The sequence below is a fragment of the Podarcis muralis genome, chromosome 5 (genome assembly GCF_964188315.1).
Source record: "Podarcis muralis chromosome 5, rPodMur119.hap1.1, whole genome shotgun sequence".
In the NCBI taxonomy this organism is placed as follows: domain Eukaryota; kingdom Metazoa; phylum Chordata; class Lepidosauria; order Squamata; family Lacertidae; genus Podarcis; species Podarcis muralis.
The window spans coordinates 8,649,809-8,676,754 of NC_135659.1; the positions used below are offsets into that span (position 1 = coordinate 8,649,809).

At 43.1% G+C, this 26,946-nt stretch overlaps 1 protein-coding gene across 12 annotated transcripts in view; it reads left to right on the forward strand.

Moving 5' to 3' along the window:
* The first annotated feature begins 5,157 nt into the window (after positions 1 to 5,157).
* CEP350 (centrosomal protein 350) overlaps positions 5,158 to 26,946 on the forward strand; it is a 59,557-nt gene continuing 37,768 nt past the window's right edge. For 5 of the 12 annotated variants that reach the window (XM_028732401.2, XM_028732402.2, XM_077928262.1 and 2 more), the window contains exons 1-10: positions 5,161 to 5,382; positions 12,220 to 12,305; positions 13,702 to 13,745; positions 15,464 to 15,578; positions 18,373 to 18,496; positions 19,432 to 20,012; positions 21,045 to 21,158; positions 21,549 to 21,665; positions 21,854 to 22,000; positions 25,158 to 25,801. In XM_028732401.2, the coding sequence (XP_028588234.2) occupies positions 12,233 to 12,305; positions 13,702 to 13,745; positions 15,464 to 15,578; positions 18,373 to 18,496; positions 19,432 to 20,012; positions 21,045 to 21,158; positions 21,549 to 21,665; positions 21,854 to 22,000; positions 25,158 to 25,801 (1,959 nt within the window). In that variant the 5' untranslated portion in view covers positions 5,161 to 5,382; positions 12,220 to 12,232. Of the gene's footprint in view, positions 5,383 to 12,219; positions 12,306 to 13,701; positions 13,746 to 15,463; positions 15,579 to 18,372; positions 18,497 to 19,431; positions 20,013 to 21,044; positions 21,159 to 21,548; positions 21,666 to 21,853; positions 22,001 to 25,157; positions 25,802 to 26,946 lie in introns of all 12 variants that reach the window. The other 7 variants (XM_077928264.1, XM_077928266.1, XM_077928265.1 and 4 more) reach the window with 3 other exon arrangements.

Consider the following 26,946-nt stretch of genomic DNA (forward strand, 5'->3'; position numbering starts at 1 on the left):
TAAAGTGAAGGTTCCTGGGGTCTAACACTGAATACACCTTTTTGAGTGTGGAATACAAGCAGCAGCCAGAGCACATGGAAATGTTTATGTATACATGAAGGTCTTAAGAAAATATTTTCCTGTAAAGTGGTTTATAAGTGTAGGCATTAGTGTCTTGAAGTTTTCTAGGCCAGGAACTCATAACTCGTAGAGCTCAGGTCACCTGCACCTCCCAAAATGCCATTTAGTGTGGCAGGTATGCCCTTCTGCGCAATGGTGTTGGGAAGCTGCTACAGGAACAGGGATTTGCTCAAAATTGGGTAGAGGTTCACCTTTGTACCATTCCCCCAACAGTGTCTCACCCCGCCTCCCCATCCCATATTATTCAGAAGGGCCCAGTCCTCCAGAAAAGCTTTCAGAAAGGGGAAATCTCCCTTCCATTTACTTGTTAACCCAGGATCTAGTTGCCCTGTATATACATGTTTAAATAATTTTAAAACATGTAAATTCCTATTTGTTGACTACTCAGCTGTTTCTTAGTGCTACTATAATTATATAAGAGATTTCATACAGCCTGCCAGCACAATTATTAAATGAATGAGTGGACAGAAAATCTTTATGAGGAGTGGCTATAACAGTTGTCTTCTCTATTAAGTGTATGCTGAACATTTTGTGTAGGACTTCTTGGTAGTGGCTCCTGGAGCATCAGTACTACTTTGCACTGTTCATGAACTGAGCTTCCTAACAATCAGCAAATCAACTCAGTGTGGATCAGATGCTTCTGAAATACAACAGCTTTTAATTCCTGGAGATCAACTAATAGGACAGATAAATATTTTATAAACTTACTGCCATATATTGCTGCTCAGCTTTTCAATACTATAGTATTTATTTTCAATACCCTTTTGAAAAAAGATTGTTTCTCTGTTGTGTTTTTTAAGAATTAATTGTACACATGATCAACATATAGAAACAGACATTAATTTGATAGCTTTTGGCTGTGTTACAGAAGGGCAGTATCAATAAAAGTAGTGATTCCAAATCTGGGATGGAGTTATATTAATGCTCTGCTTTATTAAGATTGATTTACAGCACCACAGCTCAAAGAAGTAGTGTTAAAACTATAGCGCTGGAGACAGCTAAGAGGAATAGAAAGCTTGCCTTGTAAAAGGAAGAATGTACACACAGTATTTTTGGCACCAGTTTTCATTTCGCAGCTTCCTCCAGTTCTATCCAATTTCAAACCACGATAGTAGAATATGGATTTTTCTGAGTGTGGCCAATTCTCATCCCGGCCTCAACAGGTGGAGGCAGCCCTTCCCAAAATACCATCAGGCTTCCTTTAACGCCGTTCATGGATCATCTTTGGTTTCAGTTGCAACACCCAGCTGCCACTTTCTATTTTTAGGAGGGGTGTCCAAGAGCACCGTGGAGTGGAAAACTTTCCATCGCCCCTGTTTTACAGTCACAATAATCTGACTGATGTAAAATGATAGCAGGCTTCTTTACATACAGCCCTCCTCTCTTTCACTGCCAGCATTTAGATTGCCCAGCTACGATTTACTTGCTTTGTGAATTGGTAGGGGTTCACCCGAAAGAGCTTTAAAATGCAAGTTCTCTTGGTTCTTCCCTTACTTGCCATCTGTGCTTGTTTCCAGCAGGTAAAAGCTTTGTTGCGTTTCTTAAAATGCTAATTATTTTCTCAAAAAGGGTCACGTTAAAAATGGAATATGCCTTTACCGCAAAGGACCAGGGTTGTCTTGTGTCTTCTCCTGCTGCAGGCCTGTAGGTTTTAACGGGGAAACACTGAATGAAGCAAAATCTGTGGCAAGTGGAGTATCTGTTTATTTTGGTTTCACTCACTTGTAAAGCAAAAGCAAATCTAGAGTGGATTTTTAAAAACTATTTAGAGGGGGGAAGTGAAAATCACTGTGAGTAAGGAATTATGGTGATTCCCTACCCCCCAAAGGTACATTTGTGAAAATTACTCATAGAAACTGGCTTCTAGTTTATCAGCATAACTAATAAATTAAACAAGCCATGCAATGCTCAAAACTGTAATGGTGCCCTATTAATCTTATTTAAAGTAGCCTTTTGCAGCAATCGGAATGGGAGTAATCAGCCTTTGCCAGTGATTTTGTATTGGGGTATATGCTTACAAGTGCCCTTTTTGCATGTGTGCACCACTTTCTCATTTTTAAAAAATCCATTCTGTACTAAGATATAGGATGTAGACTCTGCAGGGGAAATCTTGTGTACTTTGGCTGCAAGTAAACCCTTGCCTGCTTTTGTGAACTATGGAAATCAATGGGAGGGATTTATGCTTGTGTAGATCAATATTACTAGTAGATAGCAGATTGATTAAATGACTCCCCCCCCCCATTTATTTGCTTGGGAAATGAGTTTGTTGTTGTTTGAATCGGGACTATAACGGCCTACTGCTAACAGTCATTTAGAATTCTAACTACAGTTTGAAGTGCACTTCCAGTCCGGCATCGGAGGGGAAGGTATGGTTTACACTTACTGTAGCCTGTGTACTTTGACTTTCATAGCAAACTGGTTTCCTTAACCTCCAAATGGAGGAAGTCGGAACATGAAAGGGGAAGAGGCATAGTTGGGGTAGTCAATGAATGGTCTGATCAAGTATGGGCTGGCTCTGCCATTACTGTACTAGGCAGAGTGAAGTGGCAGCTTTAGGGATTTGATTTCAGGCAGGGTAGCAAATTCCTTTTTATATTTTCTAATTTGTTGCATTTTTACTACCAAGGAAGGGGGAAAGTGCCTCCTGAAATTTCTGCCTTAGCTGCAAAAATGGCTGTCAGACTGTTCCCTTTGCAGTACTGTACTTGGTCCAGTTACAACTATGCTTACATGTATGCAAGTCTGACGAATGTCACTGGGTCTTTAGTAATCTCAAGGTGTTGCTTAGAAGTGCAAATATTTTGCAGTCACAATAATGATGTAAAATGATAGCAGGCTTCTTTACATACAGCCCTCCTCTCTTTCACTGCCAGCATTTAGAATGCCCAGCTACGATTTACTTGCTTTGTGAACTTGGTAGGAGTTCACCCGAAAGAGCTTTAAAATGCAAGTTCTCTTGGTTCTTCCCTTACTTGCCATCTGTGCTTGTTTCCAGCAGGTAAAAGCTTTGTTGCGTTTCTTAAAATGCTAATTATTTTCTCAAAAAGGGTCAAGTTAAAAATGGAATATGACTTTACTGCAAAGGACCAGGGTTGTCTTGTGTCTTCTCCTGCTGCAGGCCTGTAGGTTTTAACAGGGAAACACTGAATGAAGCAAAATCTGTGGCAAGTGGAGTATCTGTTTATTTTGGTTTCACTCACTTGTAAAGCAAAAGCAAATCTAGAGTGGATTTTTAAAAACTATTTAGAGGAGGGAAGTGGCAATCACTGTGAGTAAGGAATTATGGTGATTCCCTCCCCCCCAAAGGTACATTTGTGAAAATTACTCATAGAAACTGGCTTGTAGTTTATCAGCATAACTAATAAATTAAGCAAGCCATGCAATGTTCAAAGCTGTAATGGTGCCCTATTAACCTTATTTAAAGTAGCCCTTTGCAGTAATCGGAATGGGAGTAATCAGCCTTTGCCAGTGATTTTGTATTGGGGTATATGCTTACAAGTGCCCTTTTTGCATGTGTGCACCACTTCTTTCTCATTTTTAAAAAATCCATTCTGTACTAAGATATAGGATGTAGACTCTGCAGGGGAAATCTTGTGTGCTTTGGCTGCAAGTAAACCCTTGGCTGCTTTTGTGAACTGTGGAAATCAATGGGATGGATTTATGCTTGTGTAGATCAATGTTATTAGTAGATAGCAGATTGATCAAATGTGCCTCTGTCTTGTTGGACCCCCCCCCCCATTTATTTGCTTGGGAAATGAGTTTGTGGTTGTTTGAATCGGGACTATAACGGCCTACTGCTAACAGTCATTTAGAATTCTAACTACAGTTTGAAGTGCACTTCCAGTCCGGCATCGGAGGGGAAGGTATGGTTTACGCTTACTGTAGCCTGTGTACTTTGACTTTCATAGCAAACTGGTTTCCTTAACCTCCAAATGGAGGAAGTTGGAACATGCAAGGGGAAGAGGCATGGTTGGGGTAGTCAAAGAATGGTCCGATCAAGTATGGGCTGGCTCTGCCATTACTGTACTAGGCAGAGTGAAGCCACAGCTTTAGGGATTTGATTTCAGGCAGGGTAGCAAATTCTTCTTTATATTTTCTAATTTGTTGCATTTTTACTACCAAGGAAGGGGAGAACTGCCTCCTGCAATTTCTGCCTTGGCTGCAAAAATGGCTTGGCTTTGTGTACTGCGCACCTTGATACGTGTTTATGCGAGGGGTTGTCATTTGAGAGTTTACTGCTTTTAAGGGCCAGCTGACAGCACCGCAAATGCTACCTTGTTTAGTTCTTTGCCACCTTGATAAATATGTCAGTTACGTGGAGAAGACAGTCATTTCTTCCCCTCAAGGAACCAAGTCAGTGGTCTCACTGTGAGGTTCTTGATGCCTACATTTTACTATCACAGGAAGGCAGCTTGCCAACATTGATACACTAATGTTTGAATGAGGTCTTGAACTCTTAAAAAAAGTTCCGACCCTGAGTAAGACCAGTTACAACCATGCTGACAGCATATGCAAGTCTGGCAAATGTCACTGGATCTTTAGTAATCTCAAGGTGTTGCTTAAGAAGTGCAAATACTTTTAGTTATTTCAGCCAGGTACCTTTTAGCAGCACTGGGACCAGGTGCTATTATTGAGCAGGCACGTCCAACTCCCGAGAGACTGCGATCTACTCCTAGTATTAAAAAAATGCAGTTTTTTCATTGGAGGGAGGAGGACCGAGGGTGGGTTGGAAGGGGAGGATCGCACGGTGCTGTTGATGGGGGGGGGGGGGAGGGATGACCAGAGTTGTTTAGCTTTGAACGCGCCTGCTATAGAACACCAGCCTTTCCCTTCTCTTCCCAACCGCCTCGCGCAGCCGGCGAAGTGGGCGGAGCCAGCCGCTCAACGTCCGGAGAAGGGCGTGGCGTGGCGGGCCGGAACCGCCGCCATGTTTAGAAGGTCTCTGCCACTTCCCTCTCTCTCCCCCCCCCCCCCGCTTTCTGACATCTCGCGAGGCTTCCGGAGGTCGGCTCCCGCCCTGCCGCGCGCCTTCGCCGCCGCCGCCGCCTCTCCTCCCCCCCTCCCCGCGCGTCCCTGTGTGTCAGTTGCTGGCCGGTAATGGCGCCGGGCTGGCGGCGGCGTTGCCGCTGAAGCCGCCTCTGGGCCCGCCGCCGCCGCCGCCCCTCAGCGCCGCCCTGTTCCCGGAGGCTGACGAGATGAACCGGCTACCTCACCCGCCCCGCCGGGAAGCGGGTGGGGAGAACGGAGACGGCGGCAGAGCAGGTGAGGGGAGGAGGAGGCCTCCCCAGGGCTGTCCGGCCCGCCGGCCTCCACCCTGGGACCGGCCCGGAGGCCGAAGCGGGGCGCTGGGCTTTATGAAGGGAGGGCGAGCGGGGCGGGGGGGGCCCTTCCTCGGCCGGGTGTGGTGGCCCCACTGTGGGGTCGGTGGGTGCTTTCTAGTAGCGGGGGGTTCCGCGGGCGAACCTCCCGCGCCCCGCTTCCCCTCTCCTCGCCGCCCTGTTTCTCTCTCTCTCAGGTTCGGCCGGGGCTGTCACTGCTGCTTCCTGGTTTAAAGGGACGAGTTCTCCCTTCGGGTTTCCTGTTGGCTGGCCCTGTTTTCAGACTCGCTGCCCTTTAATTTCAGGGAGCCCGTCGTAGATTGTTGTTACTACTACTACTACTGTTGTTGTTGTTGTTTGTTAGTTACGTGTCCCGGCCGTTGTGGGGAATTCAGTTGTGGGGAAACCCAGCCAGGCGGGGGGGGGGGGGATATAAATAACAAATTATTATTATTATTAGTAGTAGTAGTAGTAGTAGTTGTTGTTGTTTAGTCGTTTAGTCGTGTCCGACTAAACAACAACTACTACTACTAATAATAATAATATTATTAAGAGAATAATAAGTAGTAGTAGTAGTATTCAAAGTGCCTGCTGAGGAACATGAAATGTTGAGACTGGGAAGGAGAAGAAATACATGTGGGCTCAGAAGTTTGTGCAGAAGTGATGCCGTTTCTAACTTTGGGATTCGGATTGCAAATTGCCATTTAAGCCACAGGGAGGATGCATAAGGCTGTGTTTGTGCGCGGGCAGGTACCCCAGGCACGTGTGTTTGCCTGTGCGCTTTTAAAAAGTAAGATGAGAGAGAAAGAAAAGGCAGGCCTCTGCCACCAAGAAATGTAAATAAGGGCTCGATATAAGCCATGCACTTCTAAGGCTGCAATTGCATGTACACATCAGGCCCATTAGTCTAAAATACTTCTGAGTAAACATGGATTTGGATCCGTTTGGGTGTCCGTTCATCTCTCCTGTAAGAAGTGTTCTGCTGCATCAGATCAAAAAAACATCCAGTCCAGCACCCATGTCACCCATTTCTCACCATGTCAACCAGATGCCCCAAGAACCCGACAGAGTTTGAAGGCAACAAACTTTCTCTTGCTGTCTAGCAAATGGTAGTCAGCAGTAGCATACTGCTTTCTGAATGCAGAGGTTCCATTTAGCTGTCATGCCAAAAGACCTATATATCTTATGCAGTCATCTAATCTTTTAAAGCTGCCTAGGCCAGTGGCCATCACTGTATACTGTGGCAGTGAATTCCATAGGCCATGTATTGTGCAAAGTAGTGCTTTCTCTTATCTGCCCTCAGCTGTCAGTTTCATTGAGTGACTTGAGTTTTAATATTCTAGGAAGTGGAGAAAAAGTTATGTCTCCACACCATTCATAATTTTATAAGCCTCTATCATGCCTAATAATAATAATAATAATAATAATAATAATTTATTATTTGTACCCCGCCCATCTGGCTGGGTTTCCCCAGCCACTCTGGGCGGCTTCCATAGAAACCAAAGATACAGTAAAATATCACAGATTAAAAACTTCCCTGAACAGGGCTGCCTTAAGATGTCTTCTGAATGTCAGGTAGTTATTTATCGCTTTGACATCTGATGGGAGGGCGTTCCACAGGGCGGGCGCCACTACCGAGAAGGCCCTCTGCCTGGTTCCCTGTAGCTTTGCTTCTCGCAATGAGGGAATGGACGGTTATCTGAAACAAAAAAATTGCAAACACTATTCATAATTTTAGCTGTCCTTTTCTGGACTTTTTCTAATTCTACAGTGTCCTTTTTGAGGTTGAGCATCCAGGACTGCACATAATATTCCAGATGTGGCTGTGTCTTGAATTCATCCACACTATTACACTGCCAGACTTAAGTCGATTGAATGTGACTGCTAGCATTGAATTCATGGTTTTATTTTATGCTGCACACTGACTTTTTTGAGCTTTGCCTCAAGATTGATTTCCTAGTTAGTCACTTTTGGTTGTGACCCCATCATGAATGTCAGCAGTGGGCAAGCTTTTTCAAGTAATCTTCAGGGTAGGGCCAGAGCCCAAAGTGGGCAAGACCAAAGCCACATCTATCCACCCATATCCCATTCACACACATCTGTACACCCACCCACCCTGATTTAGACAAATCTATATAGAGAAGAAGGGACACGGGTGGCGCTGTGGGTAAAAGCCTCAGCGCCTAGGGCTTGCCTATCGAAAGGTTGGCAGTTTGAATCCCCGCGGCGCGGTGTGCTCCCGTTGTTCGGTCCCAGCGCCTGCCAACCTAGCAGTTCGAAAGCACCTCCGGGTGCAAGTAGATAAATAGGGACCGCTTACTAGTGGGAAGGTAAACGGCGTTTCTGTGTGTGGCTCTGGCTCGCCAGAGCAGCGTTGTCATGCTGGCCACGTGACCCGGAAGTGTCTCCGGACAGCGCTGGCCCCCGGCCTCTTGAGTGAGATGGGCGCACAACCCTAGAGTCTGTCAAGACTGGCCCGTACGGGCAGGGGTAACTTTACCTTTACCTTTTTATATAGAGAAGAAGATTCCCTTTCTCAGTGCTCTGCATAGGGACACAGAGAGTTGCTGATGTGGAAAGAGATTGTGCTCTTTCTCCATTGGCTGTTTGCTGCATTTCTGTGATGGGTGCTGAGAAGCAGGCTTCGCTTTTTCAGCATGCAGCACAGAAACACAGTCAGCTGCCAATGGAGGAAGAGAGCGATCTTTTCCCATAAGCATCAGGATTCTACAGCCACACACCCCTTCCCTGCTTCTCAGCTGCCAAACCTCGCCTCCACCCCCCACTCCAAATCTCCCACAACCACAGCAGCTACTCAGCAGCCACAGCTGAGCTGAAGAGGAGAGAAGGAAGCCTAGGAAGAGGGCTAATATACCAGATGGGGTATATTCTGTGGGTCTCATCTAGCTCATAGGCAGGCTTGGCACCCCTGATGCATGTGAAGTTTGGATTTCTTTGCCCCATTTTGCGTCACTTTTTCATTGTTGATCTTTTTAGTGTCTTTTTAGCGGTTTTTAGTGTCTGTTCACCCAGTTTGGATAAATTCTTTTGATACTTGGGATTTCACCATCTGAATAACTTGGTGTCATTTATATAGCTGGCTTCCTCACTTTTCATGCCTGACCCCAGATCATTTATGAAAAAAAGTTAGTTAATACTATATCAAAAAACAGATACATGTTTTTGTAGTGTAGCAACACTGGAAAGCACCAGAACCATGATATTTTTGGTTCCATCAATGGAGGCTGGTGATATGTGGTGTGATGGGGTTGCGGGGTGGTAGTTTGAAAAAATATGTAATTTATGTAGGTTTAACTGGAAGTGACTTTGTCTTTCTTTGAAACTCCATTTTGCTGACTCCTATGACACTCTACTTTCTCACCTATGGTCACTCCAATTTCCTCCTCCCAATCTTTCAGATGAATCCCTCCCCCCCCTTCCCTTCTGGCCCCTCACTATTGCTCTGCTTTCTGTTCAGCTGCTCAGGTGCCATCTGAGCCCTGGGAAGTGCATGATGCTAAAAGAGGAACAGAGTGTCACTCTTGAAACTTCCTCCATCAAGTCTATATGCTTATCTCAAAGGGAGAGTGGGAAGATAACCATCCTCACCACTTCATGACAAAGGGCGCAGTGAATGGCAGTGTGTGTGTGTGTGTGTGTGTGTGTGTGTTTCAGAGGCTTCACAAGCAGAAGGGAAAATCCTCAAGCGTATCATGAATACCTTTATCCAAGAATTGTTATTGGAATTGATACTGTTATTCTTGTCTGCTGTTCTATGCGTTGTTGTGGCTTTATTGTTTTTATTACGTTATTGTATTTTCTATTTTTGTTCTAAGCTGCATTGGAAAAAATTATTGAAGGATGGTTTAGGAACCCATTGAATAAGAGGGCTCCTCTTTAAGGTGCCCTCCCCCAGACAATTTCTGTGGATTTTGCTGCTTCACTTGCATATTGGCCTTTGCTTTAACTTCCTTCATTGGCTTCATTAAAATCAGTGGAACGTAGTGCTATCCTGTGCATGTTTATTAAAGATAATTCCTGCTGAGTATCTTGAAGCTTATCCCTTGTGTAGAATTGCAGCTGAGCAGCATAATCATATTTACTTAGAAATAACTTCTACTAAGTTATTTTAAAAATTCAATAAAATACTACAGATGCAACAAAAATTTCACTTTAAGTTTAGGAAGAAAACACATATTCTGAACTACAGAAAGTGAACATGGCGTTATCCTTACGTTTCATAGACAGGTGACGTGAGTTTGAGAGAATTGTTGTTTGCTATGGACAAATTGAGAGTTCAACTGGGGGTGAGTTCCTGGTTCGCAGCTCACATTAATGTGACAACCCTATACTGGTTGTCAGCAGTGTAAATGCACAAATACCTATGGCTCTGATAGGAAATAGCTTAGTGTCTGTAAAGCTTCCCTACAGTTAAACTGGTATAACAAATATTAATCTGGACTCTGTTCGTTTGTTTTAAAGTATTTATATGCTGCTTTTCATCAGCAAAGATCACAGGATGGCTTATCCATTTTGGAAGGAGTCATAACTATTTTTTTCCAACAATATTCCTGTTACTGTATAAAACTTGAGGCTTATGCCTTCAATTGTATCTCATTTTGCTTCCTCTTGCCTTATAAATGGACACAAAGCTTCACAGTTACACTTTTCAGCTGACAGAGTTACTCTGTGCCAAACTAAAAGAAGGCACCAAATAGGGCTCTGATTCGGTTCTATGCTCTGCATGGTAGTGGCATCCTAAGGGCACAGAAGTGAAGCGTGTGCCTGATTCAGTGTGTTCTCTTCTGCCTTCTGTCCCAGTATTGTGGGTATATTCATAGTATTTATGAATACAAGGGAGTAGGTGGCGCTGTGGTCTAAACCACTGAGCCTCTTGGGCTTGCTGATTGGAAGGTCAGCTGTTCGAATCCACGTGGCGAAGTGGGCTCCTGTTGCCCTGTCCCAGCTTCTGCCAACCTAGCAGTTCGAAAGCATGCCAAAAAGTGCAACTAGATTAATAGGTTCTTATTAATGTGACAACCCTATACTGGTTGTCAGCAGTGTAAATGAACAAATACCTATGGCTCTGATAGGAAATAGCTTAGTGTCTGTAAAGCTTCCCTACAGTTAAACTGGTATAACAAATATTAATCTGGACACTGTTCATTTGTTTTAAAGTATTTATATGCTGCTTTTCATCAGCAAAGTGGTGGGAAGGTAAACGGTGTTTCTGTGCGCTCTGGCACTTGTCACGGTGCTCCGTTGTGGCAGAAGCGGTTTAGTCATGATGGCTACATGACCTGGAAAGCTGTCTGTGGGCAAACGCCGGCTCCCTTGGCCTGAAAGCAAGATGAGCGCTGCAATTCCGTAGTCACCTTTGAATGGACATAGCTACCCAGGGGTCCCTTACCCACCCCCACCCCCCAGTATTTAGACAACTGGTGGAGTCACTTTGGCTGGTAGCCACATAGGTCGTACTCAGCATAGACCCACTGCAAAATGTTTTGAGGTCTTTTTCTTATAATTAAGCAGTATGTGTATACAGTGGTACCTCGGTTTACAAACTTAGTTCCTTCCGGAAGTCCGTTTTTAAACTGAAACCTTACTTAAACTGAGGCACACTTTCCCTAAGGAGGACTCTCACCGCCGGTGCCCTTCCACCATTCGGATTCCATTCTTAGACCGAGGTAAAGTTCACAAACCTGGACACTACTTCCGGTTTTGCTGAGTTCGTAAACCAAATCATTCGTAAACAGGACTGTTCTTAAACCAAGGTACCACTGTATATGAAATAAGTTATTCATAGCTTACTTAAGATATTGATTTAATTGGGTCTACTCTAAGTATGACTCAGTCAGATACCACCCTAGGAGTGGAACTGAGAAGTCCACAGTTAAATCTTAAACAAAAGAAAATTTTAAAAACCCAACTCTTACCACCAGAAAGTTCTTCCTGATGTTTAGCCAGAATCTGCTTTCCTGTAACTTGACGCCAAAGCTTGCAAAGCAGGAGAAAACAAACTTGCTCCATCTGCCATATGACAGCCCTTTAGATGTTTGAAGATGACTATCATATGTCTTCTCAGTCTCCTCTTATTCAGGCTAAACATACCCAACTCCTTCAACTGTTCCTCATTAAGCTTGGTTTCCAGGCCCTTGATAATCTTGGTTGCCCTTCTCTGCACACATTCCAGCTTGCCAATATCCTTCTTAAATTGTGGTGCCCAGAACTGGACACAGTAGTTGAGATGTGTTTTGACCAAGGCAGAATAGAGTGGTACTATTGCTTCCCTTCATTGGGACATCATATTTCACTTGACGCAGCCTAGGATAGCATTAGCTGTTTTTGCTGCTACATCATACAGTTGACTCATGCTAAACTTGTGGTCTAACAGGACACCAAGATCCTTTTCACATGTACTGCAGGCAAGCCAGGTGTCTCCCATCTTACACTTGTGCAGCTGGTTATTTCTGCCCAAAATGTTGAACCTTGCTTAAGGTCACATTGAATCCCAGTTCTGTCTTCTGCAGCATTAACTACCCCTCCCAGTTTGGTGTCACCTGCAAATTTGATGAGCATCCCCTCAATTCCTTCATCCAAGTTTATAAAGATGTTGAACACCAATGGGCCTGGGACAGAACCCTGAGGCAACATCCCACTTGTCACTTTTTCCAGGATGATGAAAAAACCATTAGTTGTGCATGGTGTTCACTTTACCCTTTGTATGCACTTGTGATTTTGTTTTATTTGATTTCTTAGTGAATATTTGTTTGTGTTTTAGGTGAATTGACACGATGTGGAGGAACGAGTTGAATGATGTGCCTTTACAAAATCCAAGGTCGTTCAAGAGTCGAATCCCCGTCAAAGGTTCGGATTTATTTTGTTGCCTAAGTTTGAAAGCAGTTTTGCCAGACTGTCTCTTAAATTTTGGCAGCGTGTGCCTGTGTTGTGCAGTTTGCCATGCAAGACATAATGGCTTCTAGATCTGCTTTGAAATACTGTTTCTGGGAAAGTGGTCAGATGATGTTGGCATCCTTTCTTTACTCCCAGCTTCTGTTAATACACATTCAGGTTGCCACTTTCAAACTTTGCAATAAAAATTGCATTAAAGAGTGTTGAAACCACAATTGTCACAGCTTTTAAGGGAAGCTGCACTTTCTCTGACTAAAAATCCTCTTAAAGCTGTTTGCATATGTCCTACAACTAGATGAAAATAAGCTGTTCAAAGTAAAGGAATCATAGGTATAAAAAGATAGCAGAAGCAAATTATTTTGACTACCCAATTAAGTCCTTTTTCTTAGCATCTCTCTTAATAAGCCTGTGCTACTGCAGTTTTGAGTTTCAAGGACTGCTTCTTCACATGTTACCTAATTTCTGTGCAGTTATCCTATGCACTTGGTATCACTGCAATAAGTTACAAAAAATATCATCACATAAATTAAAAGGTAAAGGATGAGCTTCTGAGTGTTTCTCTCTCCCAAAGGGAGAGAATGACAATATCAAGCAATTATGCATGCAAGCAAAAAATTCCTACTATAACTGAGTTATACTCATTTTAAAATATTATTGAAGCATGCAAAATATTTGCCATTGAAGCAGTGTTCGAAACTCACATTGTTCTAGGCGCATTTTGCGACAGGGAATTTCATTAGCCTGAGCAGTTTCTGAGCTCTGGGCGCAGTACTGTGTCTAAGATGTCAGTTTAAAAAACTGCAGAGTGGAAAGAAAAGAGGACCCTCCCCCCCCCCTTCCAGCTACTCTGTGAAAACTGGAGAATAGGCCCTCTTGAGAATATTAGGGGGGTGGGCAGGGGAAGGACTAGACCATGTGAAAAATGAACGTAATATTTTAGCTGCAGTTCATTCATTTTCAGCTTTGTATTCTTGTTACAGTGGTACCTCGGGTTACATGCGCTTCAGGTTACAGACTCCACTAACCCAGAAATAGTACCTCGGGTTAAGAACTTTGCTTCAGGATGAGAACAGAAATCGTGCTCTGGCAGCGCGGCAGCAGTGAGAGGCCCCATTAGCTAAAGTGGTGCTTCAGGTTAAGAACAGTTTCAGGTTAAGAACAGACCTCCAGAATGAATTAAGTTCTTAACCCGAGGTACCACTATATAAAAAAGTGTGCCTAGACATTCCATTGTTGCACCCGTAACCTAGGCTTACGGTGCCATTTAGCTCCTAGCTTTCATATTTCAGTTTCTAACACTGCATTGAAGCTATCATGAAACTAACAAACTTGCTTTCATTTCTTTGTGCAGTCTTAACCAGAGCACGGGATGCTTTTTCACAGACTAATGCAACAGTAAGTATTATTTTAGCAGTGAAAGAGGAAAAGGCCTGTGAAAATAATAGTGTATGCACCAGTTTTCCATAGTTCTAAACATATTAAATGAAGACTGAGAATTTTTGTGTGTGACTTGGAACTGGTAGGTGGTTGTGGACGATGCATATTCCCGCCCCCCTTTCAGCAATATAAGCCGCATTTGGATAGTCACATACGTAAGAAGCCAAAGAGGTGAATATGCCTTTTGCCTGCATGCATGGTCCCATTTCTCTTCCATTTGCAGTGCAAGCAATCAAACAAAGAGGTCTTTAGTTAACCGTAGTAGACCAGGATATGAAACCACATTTTGAAATGTGCAGGCAGAAGGTCTGCAATAATCATTATCTGAGCCAGATCACTGTGTTATAGAAAATTTGCCTCAAATCCCAACTTTTGTAAATTACAGGTAACATATACCATGAAATGATAAGCCAAATATAATATCACACACATGACTTTTTTCAGCCAGAACTCACTGGAACTCAGTTCCAGCACCACTCAGGTGGGTGCCATTGCCATTATAAGAGAAGAACGGAGGTGTTCATAGTGAGTTCCAGCACCTCTTTTGCTAGAAAAATGGCACTGGCTCATTCATCCGCATGTGGTGGGGATGCCCCATTTTTTTTTCTTTTGGAAAAAAGTATATCATGAAGCAGGCCTTATCACAAAACAGGATATCCTTTTGGATCCTAAAATAGCACTATCACCATATTATTCAGAAACTGCTCAACAAATTTCCCACAAAGATCTCATTACTCACCTGACAACTGCTGCATGGCTTATAATATTGCAAAGCATTGAAAGACTCTAAATTCAGACCTGTTTGAGATCTGGATCTCACAACTTTGGGACGTAATGGACAAACTGACAACTCATGGCTGAGAGAGTCGAACAAACAAGAAAATCACCACCTTTCAATCATCTTGGCATAGTTTTAGTACCTATGCAACATCAGTAGAACATGGCTATATGCCTCCAGGAAGTCATGGCGATTTGTGGAATGACAGTTTTGTTTAAAAACCAAAATGGGTTAAAAGTTAAACGTAATTATATAGACGTATGGTTCATCTGTGAGGTGGAGGTAGTGTGTGTGTGTGTGTGTGTGTGTGTGTGTGTGTGTATTCTCTGTATGAATCACTGTTTATCATTGATTTATATTGCAAATAAAGAAAAACACAATGGAAAGAAAGAAAGAGGGCTTTGCATTAGCTGCAGCAGTGTAAACCACTCTTGCAGTCCCTGAAATTGTTTTTTAAAGGTGGGCCTTTCCCCCCTCCTCCAAGTTGAGCAGCCAGATAAACAGGATCCTCTATGAAATGTGCTGTCCTGTACGTACTTCATCTAGACTAGAGTCTAAAACTACTGTACAAGCTTAATTCCTAGTGCATATATTTCAACATGGGCAAATATTAAAATACATTTGTCTTATTCATCTTTGGAAAATGCCACTTATGTCTTCAATGAAACCTACTTTGAACTCAACTTCATAATCTAACATGGGCTCCACATTAGATGAGACTAATGACTGTACAAAGTTACAAACTGAACTCCATTCTACTTTGATTGGTAGGCATTTCAGCCTTTTATAAATCTATCCAATCTGTACAGCTTTGGCTTCTCTGCTTTTTTGTGGATGTGAGAAGTGATCTAAATATTTAATTTCTAATACACATATTTCTTATATATCAACATCTTAGTTGCAACACATTAAGAACAAATTGGAAGTAGCTCCTAACAGCACAGCTGTGTTGGAGCCTGTCATGGACAGCAAGAAGCCGCCCGCAAGTACTACCAGGAAAATAAGTCGGAAAGGTATGTATTTGATTAGAGGAGTCATTCCACAGATAAGCTTGTAGGTGGTTCACACTCCAGTTTGGGATGCCCATCTGACACAATATACCTTTGGCAAATTGGAAGACTAAAAGATTTGGCACAGGAGGCAAACCACCTGTGATATATAATGGTAAATGGTAGGTGCTCTCAACTCCTGCAATAAGAAGCTACCTCTTCTAGGAAGTACTTTTTCTTAAATTTTTGTTTGGGCACTACCATTGTTGACTGATGCTTAAAAGTACCATAAAGAACAAAAATAAAGATATCATTTGGGGCAGTTTTTCGTACTCATTAACCAGGTGTGTTCTTTCTCAAAACTTGTAATAGCACAGCATTTTATTTTCTGCCACGATTTTGGCATGCTTTAACACTAAACAAACTTCTGTTTTGCTCAGGTTGGGGATTGCTGATCTATGTAACTATCTCTTGGTTATTAAAATGTAGTGCAATGTTACTATGGTGTTCTGCACCTCTTGCCTCAGTTTTTGTGTGTCTGTGTCCATTGGACTTTTTATTTATTTAACAGCTTGTTAAATCCTATCTGTCCAGTTAAATCATCCAAGATGGCTTTTACATCTATAAAATAACAACTTATTCTTTAGCCCCAAATCTTGAAATATGCCTCTGTTATGACATTATCAGCACACAGGTAGCCTTGGTAATAGTATGCTTGGAATGTTAAAGGTAGAGTATCTTGGCAACAGTGTCTGCGTTGTCATAATAGATTGGCGATCACAGCTTTTCCATTCTGACAGAGTCTATGTAAAACTAAGGTCCATTTGAGCATTTGTGTTAGATGGTTGAAGTCGTTTGGCTGGAGTCTGTCTCATATCTTTACTCATACGCTGGATGAGTATTACCTTGGTAATGGACTGGATGAGAGCCAATAAACTGAAGCTCTGTTAGTGGGTGGTTCCCTAGACCAGATGGATGGGAGATGGCCTGCTCTTGATGGAGTTACACTCCATCTGAAGGAGCGGGTACTTGGCTTGGGCGTTCTTCTGGATCCATTCCTGTCACTTGAGGCTCAGGTGGCCTTGGTGGCACAGCGTGCCTTCCAACAGTTTTGGCTGGTGGCTCAGCTGTCCCCCTGTCTGGACAGCTTAACTTCTGTTGTCTACACTCTGGCAATCTTTAGATTAGATGAATGCAATGTGTTTTATGTGAGTGTGGTTTGGAAACTTCGGCTGATGCAGAAATCAGTGGTCAGTTGCTCACTGGGGCAAGGCAGCATGAGCATATAATGACAGACCTGGCCCTTCACTGCTGCCAATTAATTTCCGGTCCCAATTCAAAGGGCTAGTTTAACCTATAAAGCCTTCTGTGGCTTAGCACCTCAATGCTTCAAGGACCACCTTTCCCCATATAAACTGACCTAGATCCTGTGATCATCATCTGTGGCTCTTCTTCATGTGCCTCCTCCAGGCAAGTTCTGAAGGGGGAAAACATAAGAACAGGCCTTTTCTGCAGTGATTCCCCATTCATAGAATTCTGTCCCCAGGGAGGCTCGTCTGGCAGCAGTGTTACGTATCTTTAGGGGCCAGGTGAAAACTTTACTCTTCAACCTGACCTTCAGCTGTTAATCAATTTATGGCATTTTTAAGTGTGTGTGTGGGGGGGGGGTAATTGCCCTTTTTTCTTTTTCTTCTTTACTATTATTACAGAATCTATTTTGTGCTTTATGCTGTAAACCACCCTGTGGTCTTTTGATGAAGGGTGGTATATAAATTTAATAAATCATTATCATCATCATCATGCCTTGGGGAGTGTACCATAGGACTTTGAGAAAGGCAGAGCTGGAAGGTATGCAGAAAGAACAGCAGGTGCTGGTCTTTTCCCTGCTTGGAACCAGATCTCATAAGTCACGGGTGTCAAACACAAGGTCCGCGGGCCGAATCTGGCCCGCCAGACCTCGTCATGTGGCCCGTGTAGCCGCCGCCGGCCACCAGCCTTCACCTTTTATTCTCGTTTTTTTTTTCCCTGACACAAGAAAGCCGCCTCTTCAGCGCATGTGCGGCAGCCTACAAGCCAGAGAACGTCTGCCCTCTAGCGGCACCGGCCGTTCTACACAGGAAACCTCCACTTTACATGCATTCCTACAGATACAACCGGCCCTTTGAGGGTGACCAAACTGCTGATGCGGCCCCCAATGAATTTGAGTTTGACACCCCTGTCATAAGTAGTTCATTGGCACAATAGTTAAGGCCTTTCAGTTAATGGCTCACAGGGCTGTGGCTGCTTCCCCACACAATTCATTTTTAGTGCTTTAACTGTTCCCTTTGCCTCAGCATTGAGGCTAGGGAAGATGGATGTTCAGTAGAAGGCCTCATTGAAAATACTTTGAGATTGGACGCTAAAGCTAATTTTAAAATAATACAATGTAATCCATGTAGTATGATTCCCTCTTCCCTCTGGGAATGATGGATGTTCTGCTACCATTTAGACAAATAGCATAAAACCTGTAAATATTCTGGCTCATAAACTTTCCAGTGAGGGGGGGAAACGTGGACATTATTGTTGAATTTTATCCGTTGACTAGGAAGTGAGTTCACCAAGATGTCCTTTTAAGTGTTCTTTTGAAATACAGGCAACCCCCAAAATGCAGGCTTTTAATATATTTTACAAAGTTTTAAAATAAGTTTGTTACTTTACTCCACTTCCTTGCCATTTTTTTCCGAGCGCTTGAAACTACATTCTAGAGACTCTGAGGAATTATTTAATGTACTCCTGAGTGCTAATTGAGCACCTCCCCCCCACTTGCTTTCTTCTTCAGCTTCCAGGTCTTCCAGCCAGAAGGAGAGGTCCCTTCGCTGCCCCCTTCGTACCACCACTTTGGATAGCAATGTTGGAAAGAATGGACATGTTGAATTTCATGAACCCCTTGTGGCTTCTTTCAGGTCAGTATGAAATAAGAGGAAAGTTTGCTAACTCATGGAATCAAACCGTAAGCACAGAACCTGCCGTTTTTTAAGGAACGAATATTTATTAACTTCCTATCCCACCTTTCAATCCAAGCAGGCTTTTGTGAGCTGGACGTTGCACAGACTGTTGAAGATGTCAGTGAGGGAATGGAGTGGGGGGGGGAGGGAATTGGCTTACTAACTGTGTTGTCTGTTAGAGTAGACTGTTAGGAGTGCTTGTATTCCCTCTCCTGTATCCAGGATGCAACAAAGATTTTGAGGGCTCTTCCTCACTTCATAGAGAAAATTCATGGTGCAGGGGAGATTAATTAGTATTGAAGGAAAACCACCACCTCTAGTTTTGAATAATTCTGAGCTATGAAGGAGCAGAATCTCTAAAACCTAAACCGCCCTGGAAAAAGGACTGAAGTTTGGGTTTTCAGATGCATAACGTGAGACACACACACACACAAAAATCTGGTTCCAGTCCCTCACTGCCTAAGCCTTCCATGCAGGAAAAAATAAATATATACCCCCACTGTACTGTTAATGTTCAGTGTGCAGTTGTAGACTGCTGAGGCTCAGCACTACTTAAGCATGAAAGTATTTGTCTATCCCTAGAGAGCAGCAATCTTGTACACTGGGAAACATTCTGGTTTCAGTTGATGCTTGATGGAGAGGCGTAGAGCCCAGGCAGCTTGCAGGAAAAAAAGATTATGAAGAGGAACCTAAATTTCTTGCACATTCTGTTGTTTCACCTTCAGAACTGCATTATAAGAAATTCAACAAAAATAAGAATAATTTGTTAATTGGATACTTGCACTGTAATAGCGATTCTACTTGCAAAAGTCTTGTTAGATCTTTTGTTTTGTATTTATTATATGTTTTTAGAGCTGATTCTCAGGGTTTTTTTTCCTGTTTACTTCTTTTAGGGGCCCTCCATGGTCCCCACCTTATAAAACATCTTACCAACCGGAGGCTAGATGTTTAAAGCGTAAAGAAGCGGGGAATAAGACTGAAAAAATGAAACATTTTACCTTTGAAAAAAGTGAATCAGATTTGCACAGCAGAGATTTCCAAAGCCCATCTTTTGCCGATGAAACTGTTGTCAGATATTTAAATGACCGACCAGCAATTGATGCCTTACAAAATTCTGAGGTTTTCTTCAAATCTGTATCAGAGGAGGAAAAGGCTGAGAAATCTAGAGATGAATATAGTAAAACTTCTCAGAGTACCACAACCCAGGATGCTGACCTTAAAGAATTGCAGCTGGCAGAACCCTCGTCTTCTACCAATACATCCAGTGCACACAGATTAGATATTTTAAAGCAGCATCGGCGTGAGGCTAAACTGGAAAAACTGAAGGAACGGATTAGGAAGCAGTTGGGGCGCCCAGAAGAGCTGAGCAGCAGAGGAAATCATCTGGGATACGATGACCATCCTATACCTGCTGCAGCTGTAACTCCAAAAGTCAGAAAAGTTGCAGCTGCACCTCCTGCTCCTTCATATAAAGGTACATAGCTTGTAAATTGAATCTGTGTGAGAAATATATTTACAGTGGTGCCCCGCAAGACGAATGCCTCGCAAGACGAAAAACTCGCTAGACGAAAGGGTTTTCCGTTTTTTGAGTCGTTCCGCAAGACGAATTTCCCTATGGGCTTGCTTCGCAAGACGAAACATCTTGCGAGTTTGTTTCCTTTTTCTTTAAGCCGCTAAGCCGCTAATAGCTGCTAAGCTGCTAAGCCGTTAATAGCCGCTAAGCCGCTAATAGCCGTGCTTCGCAAGACGAAGAAACCTCAAGACGAAGAGACTCGCGGAACGGATTAATTTCGTCTTGCGAGGCACCACTGTATTTGGTTTGCGAAACCAAGAATGTGGTTTCTGTTGCCACTCTGAGATAGGTGCACCCTGCCTTAGATAGGAACACATGAAAGACAAAGGATTGTTCGAATTCTTATTATTTATTACCCTCCAAACTTTGCCTGCATTTCCATCCATGAAGATGTTTTTTGTTCAGATGCACTGTATACGTTTAGAGTTGAATTCACAAACCTTGGATTGTGACTAACTGTGGGGATTAATTGCTTTTATTTCGTTAGTTTCCTTGTCATTGGTGCTAACTATCACAGTTGCCGCCTGTCATGGTAGCACAAGAGATTTTTCCGATACAGCTTGCAGGAAACCACTGGCTGTACATGCACAGCAGCCACACAACACAGTCTTTGCATTTTAGCGGTTCTGTAGGCATCAGTCAGTCATGTGTATAAACTACTCTGAAGTGTACTTGCCCCCTCATTGCAACTTTTTTTATTTTTGCAGGAATGTATCTTATTTTTCTGTTACGTAATAATTCTGTACAGAAATTTCTCGTTTAATCTATTTTATGCAACGTGGATTTGGAATCCGAGTTTCTTTATTTCTAGTAACAAATGTATTAGATGTTTAAAACAGATAAATTATGTCCGCATTATGCATTGGTCACCTTTATGTTAACCGATTGTTTTAAGGCAAAGTCAGCTAAATGTAGGTATACTACTTTTGTTAGGATTCAATCCATCAGAAGCCAAGATCCGTACACCTGATGGAAAGGTGTGGCGTGAAGAGGAATATATTAATCTCAGTAGAGAGTTAGGTCCTGACTTAGAACTGCAATTAGCAGGTAAGAAGAAAACATTATTATTATTATTATTATTATTATTATTATTATTATTATTATTAATTTACCATCCTTCAAAGGATCACAGAATGGTTTACAGTATAAAAGCACAAAACATCTTATTAATAGCCACATGGAAAGCTAAGAACAACTACACATCCTGCATAATTAACCTGTAAATTAACAAAAACCTATAGCCCTACTTCCCAGACTTCTTAGATTAAAGAAAAAACAAAAATGAAAGACTATGAAGTCTAGCTTGAAAGCCTGATGTTGTGTATTTAAATTCTGATAGGCTAGAGACTAGCTAAGAAGGCAAGCTCCTACAGTTCTGATACATGTCTTTGTGTGTTCTTTTAGTTGTGGCAATGATTCTCTCACACTGTTTTTCAGAAGACAATTTGACTGTGAAAGAGACACCTGCTGGAAAAGCCAAGGGGAAAAAAGCAACCAGACCAGTGCGCAAAATCCAGAAAGTGGCCCGACTTTCAAGTCCCGATTCCAAACCAGGTCAATTCAAGTTAGCTTTTAAACACAAACTTTGGCTTGCACTCTTTAAACATTGTTCAGTTTTTTCTTCTTTTGATCCAGTGGTGCTACCCCTCCTTTTTTGCAATCTTTGCTGTGTCCTGAAGTTTATATTGCTAATGAAGCACTGGAAAATTACTCCGTATGTCCTTCTTGGTTCTTTGTTTTAGGTAGTACCAGTGTAATATGTACATCATCCTGGCGGGAGGGCCTGAGACTTGCAAAGAAGATACTGGGTCCAGCACCTAAAGTAGGGCAGCAGGACCAAGAGCCATTATCCATTGACAGAGCCGGCAAGGATAAGCCCACTAAATCTGGTAAGCTAAGCTTTGTGTACCAGTTATGGGGCAGATAATAATAAGGCTGCGGAGCAGCAATCGTGCTGTCGATGGTTCCCTGACATTTGTGGCCTTTCAAATTTGGTGCCAAACACAAGCCCTGCTGGAATTGGTTCCTTTCTTGAGCTCCCAAGTGCAGCCGATCCCTGCCGAAAGCAGGGTTCAAATCGCTGCTTATAACTGTTGGGATTGACTGCACTTGGGAGTGCATGTTTGGGAATGGGATGCTGAGGTTTTGCAAATACTGGCCACCCCTGATTTGCACTGGGGTCGTGTTCTGGGTCATCGAGCGCAACAAAGACCGCTCCCTATCTGACTTGCTCTTGCTGTGCTGTAGAAACCCTATCTGCCTGCGGACTGTCTCGCCAGAGTGGTACATGCTCTGGTTATCTCCTGCTTGGACTACTGCAATGCGCTCTCCGTGGGGCTACCTTTGAAGGTGACCCGGAAACGGCAACTAATCCAGAATGTGGCAGCTAGACTGGTGACTGGGGGCGGCCGCCGAGACCATATAACACCGGTCTTGAAAGACCTACATTGGCTCCCAGTACGTTTCCGAGCACAATTCAAAGTGTTGGTGCTGACCTTTAAAGCCCTAAACGGCCTCGGTCCAGTATATCTGAAGGAGCGTCTCCTCCCCCATCGTTCTGCCCGGACACTGAGGTCCAGCTCCGAGGGCCTTCTGGCGGTTCCCTCACTGCGAGAGGCCAAGTTACAGGGAACAAGGCAGAGGGCCTTCTCGGTAGTGGTGCCTGCCCTGTGGAACGCCCTCCCATCAGATGTCAAAGCGATAAACAACTACCTGACATTCAGAAGACATCTGAAGGCAGCCCTGTTCAGGGAAGTTTTTAATGTGTGAAATTTTAGTGTATCTTTCATCTTTGTTGGAAGCCGCCCAGAGTGGCTGGGGAAACCCAGCCAGATGGGCGGGGTACAAATAATAAATTATTATTATTATTATTATTATTATTATTATTATTATTATTATTATTAGAAAGGACATTATGCATTTGACGAGGAACTGTCAACTGGAAAATGAAGCAATAGTGCACATTTGCGTTTTCTGCATTAGGGGCGGGGAACTTGTGACTCTCCAGGTGTTGTTGAATGACAGCTCCATCAGTCTCAGGCATCATTGTCAATGGTCAGGATGAGTATAGTCTAACATAAGTGGAGGACCACAGATTCCCCATCTCTGGTCTGCGGAGCTTTCCACCATATATTTAGTTTTCTGAGATCTCCTGAGGCTTTGGGTGACACCAGTGTAGCTCTTAACTCAACCATTACCTTGGAAATTGGTTCTGGTTTGGCTATCTTGAAGGATCTTGTTTTCTCTCCTAGCTGACACCTTTGTTGTCACTGCCTATTTCCTTTTCCTCTTCTGCTAGAACTGTAGGATAGTTAGGAAGGGCAGATGGTAATACCCCAGCATCTTTGACAACTTGAACATTAGACTAGTGACAGTTTGGTAACTTCCCCGTCCAGTATCGGATGAGATAGCTTGTGTGCAACAAGTCATGTGTGACTGTGATTGAAGCAGAACAATGGAATTGGGACCCAGCTGGTTTCAAGTTGTTTATTTCATTTTCAATAAGTGAAATGGCCTATGGCCATGAACCACTAGAATTAAATAGCCTTGTTTACCTCCTACCCAAGGGACTATCAAAGAGATAAAAATAACTACTCTCTTACATGAGATATTGGGGCTTAAATGATATTGCATTGCTCAAATCCAATCAGTTTAATTTTCACCTTCCTTGGCTGTGACTTGAGCTCCTCAGTATTATTGAGTTGCTGTTGTATACAGTCCCAGCCATTAATCCCTTCTTGGCATTCCACTGTCAATGTCTTTTCCCACAAGAACTGTTGAGATTTCTGACTGCTGATCCAGCGTCTATACACTTTATCAGAAGTCTTCAGATTTGCCTTAAAAAAATTGCCACAGCTGAAGTTTTTTTTATAATATAAATGCCCTTCAATGCTTGATTGAGCCAATTTTACTCTAGAAATGCTGGAAATCTGTGTGGAACTTGTTTTATGCAGCATATGCAAGGAGGTCCATGGGGTGCTGGTGCATAAGAGGGACTTTTCTGTGGTGGACCCCAGATTGTGGAATGCCTTCTCCTTTGATTGGTTTCTAGCCTTGTCATTATATACATTTCAACATTGGGTCAAGATGCATATTTTTGCACTGCGGGTGGAAGATGTTACATGGTTTAATTGTATTGAGCTGCATATTACCTGCCCTGGGACCACATTTTGGCAGGTTGACTATATATGCCTATTAAATAAGTAAACTAATATTGGAAACTCTTATAATCTTGGCCCCAGTGCTTGGTGACAGATTAAATTAACCTAAGTGGGGGTTTTTAACTGCAGAGGTTGCTCTAATTCTTTATCATTGAATAAACTGATATCCTTATCAGAACTATGTTCCAACATGTTTACCCAAACGATCTTGAGATGCTGTGCATAGATACAGGGCCAAGCTTCCAGATTAGAATTAATTTGTAGAAGCTACTACTACTTGGTGTGTGTGTGTGTGTGTGTGTGTGTGTGTTTGTGTTTGTGTTTGTGTTTGTGTTTGCTTGTATGTGTTCTATAAGGAACCATGTTCACACAGTGTCTCATCAGTATGGCCATTTCTAGTGAAAATCTGAGAAGAACATCAAAGACAGTAGCCCACTTGGCAAAATATGCATTGCATTCTGGCTTCAGTACAGGATGAAATTTGACAGTGTCCATTCACAAGTGGAACATTTGACCCTGGTGAGGCGTTCCCCTTTTCTGCTGCAGAACTTTCCAAAACTGCTCCAGAAGGTTTGGGCACTACAGAGCAGACAGGGAGGTGCAGGATGAAAGAGAGGAAGGAGTAATTCTGCTTGCACGAGCTGAAGTCCAGCGTCAACCAAATGCAGCCTATTTCTGTTTTTGATGTGTTCAGGTTTTTGCAGCTCGTTTCTTGTAGCACTTGCTAGAATGTCTCAGGGTTTCTTGCCTTTCTAAAGTGCTTAAGTGGACAGGCTTTTAACACTTAACAAAAAGCTGTCACATGAGAGGTCAAATAAATAGATCCACCTTGCCTTACAAGTGGAGAGTGTCTAACACTACTTTTGTCCCCCTATCCCCACCCCAGTTTTCCACAGTGAAAAGACAGACACTAATTTCAAGTTGGATGTGACCATAGAAACCCGATCAAGAAATTCTGAAAGATCACAAAGTAAAGTCAGAGTGGAGAATAACACGAAGAAAAAAGAATCGACTTTCCCTGATTCAAAACGGAAAGAAGACCATGTAAACAAGGACTTCTTGCCAGTGGAGATCCGTGGAATGCTTGATGACCTGCAGCTGGACTCTGTATCTCAGGGTGCAGAACAAATGAGGGATGAAGGAAGACAGGATCAAAAATCACCACCTTTTGCACTTATTAGGAGCCACAGTCCAACCAAAAGAAAGCCAGATAAGCTTTCTGCCAATGAAGAGCCTCAAGTCACTTCTAAGAAACGCTATTATGATACAGATGAAGTTCGCCAGTATATTGCTAGACAAAAAGAAGAAAGGAAAAAGAGGCAGAATGAAGAGAAGAAAGCGCAGAAAGTGGCAACAGAACAAAAGAACAAAAGACTTCAAGAACTTTACAAGAAACAGAAAGAAGCTTTTGCTAATAAGACCAAGGAAACATTGGCTCCTGAATTAGCCACCAAACAACTACAAAAAACATACTCAAAACTGTTTCTGGAGCAAACCTTACTGGAGGAGCCCCTGGTCCCTGGACAGGAGGTACAGGGATAGCTATTTTGCAAGATGTGCTTGGGTATTTCCTTGCAGTTTGAAAGTTTGTATTAATGTCATTTTTTTAAAGAAAAGATTTGTAAAGTATTAGCAGCAGCAAAAGATAGGCATTAGGTTTGCACATGCCGAATAATGCTTAAACTGAGGTTTTGATTGCGCCTGCAGTGTGGAGCTCTAGTAGGAGCAAGAAACATGCCCAGAGTTAAAGATGGCTGCAGCTATAGCTCACAGCATTTGTCATGGCATAGAGTAAGAATCCAGACGTTGGGCAGCATGTTGATCAATTCAACTACCCAGCTCGTATTCTGAAGAAGCATTGATGAGGGGAAGGCAGGAAGCTCAGGCGCACCAAGGGGCAGATTATGTAATGTGTGTGTAGTAGCTCCTGTGAAGGGTGTAGACCTTTAAATGTCACCTCGGCATCCAGTTGTGCCTGACTTGGCACAATTTCCCTTCCTCCCACACCAGCCCCCGGTCCTGCTGTATCCCACTTTGTTCAGGAGGGTCTCCTGACTGCCCAGGAAGGCTTTTTGGAAAGGAGTGTTTTGGTGTCCCCTTGTGAGACCTTCCTTTTTTTCTTTTTTGCCGTAGTTAGGATTAAAGCCATCATATATTCTAATAAAGGGACGCGGGTGGCGCTGTGAGTTAAACCACAGAGCCTAGGACTTGCCGATCAGAAGGTCGGCAATTCAAACCCCTGTGATGGAGTGAACTCCTGTTGCTCGGTCCCTGCTCCTGCCAACCTAGCAGTTCGAAAGTACGTCAAAGTGCAAGTAGATAAATAGGTACCGCTCCAGCGGGAAGGTAAACGGTGTTTCCGTGTGCTGCTCTGGTTCGCCAGAAGCGGCTTAGTCATGCTGGCCACATGACCTGGAAGCTGTGCGCCGGCTCCCTCGGCCAATAAAGCGAGATGAGCGCCGCAACCCCAGAGTCGGTCACGACTGGACCTAATGGTCAGGGGTCCCTTTACCTTTATATTCGAATAGTGATCTTGAATCACTGAGTGCCAGTCACATGTAGCCAAAATTACAACATCCACACCCCACCAAGGGATTTATTGGCAGCCTTGGGAGAACCCCATCGTTTGCAGAAGTAGAAAAAATACTGACTTAAATATAAGGTGTTCTTGCCAA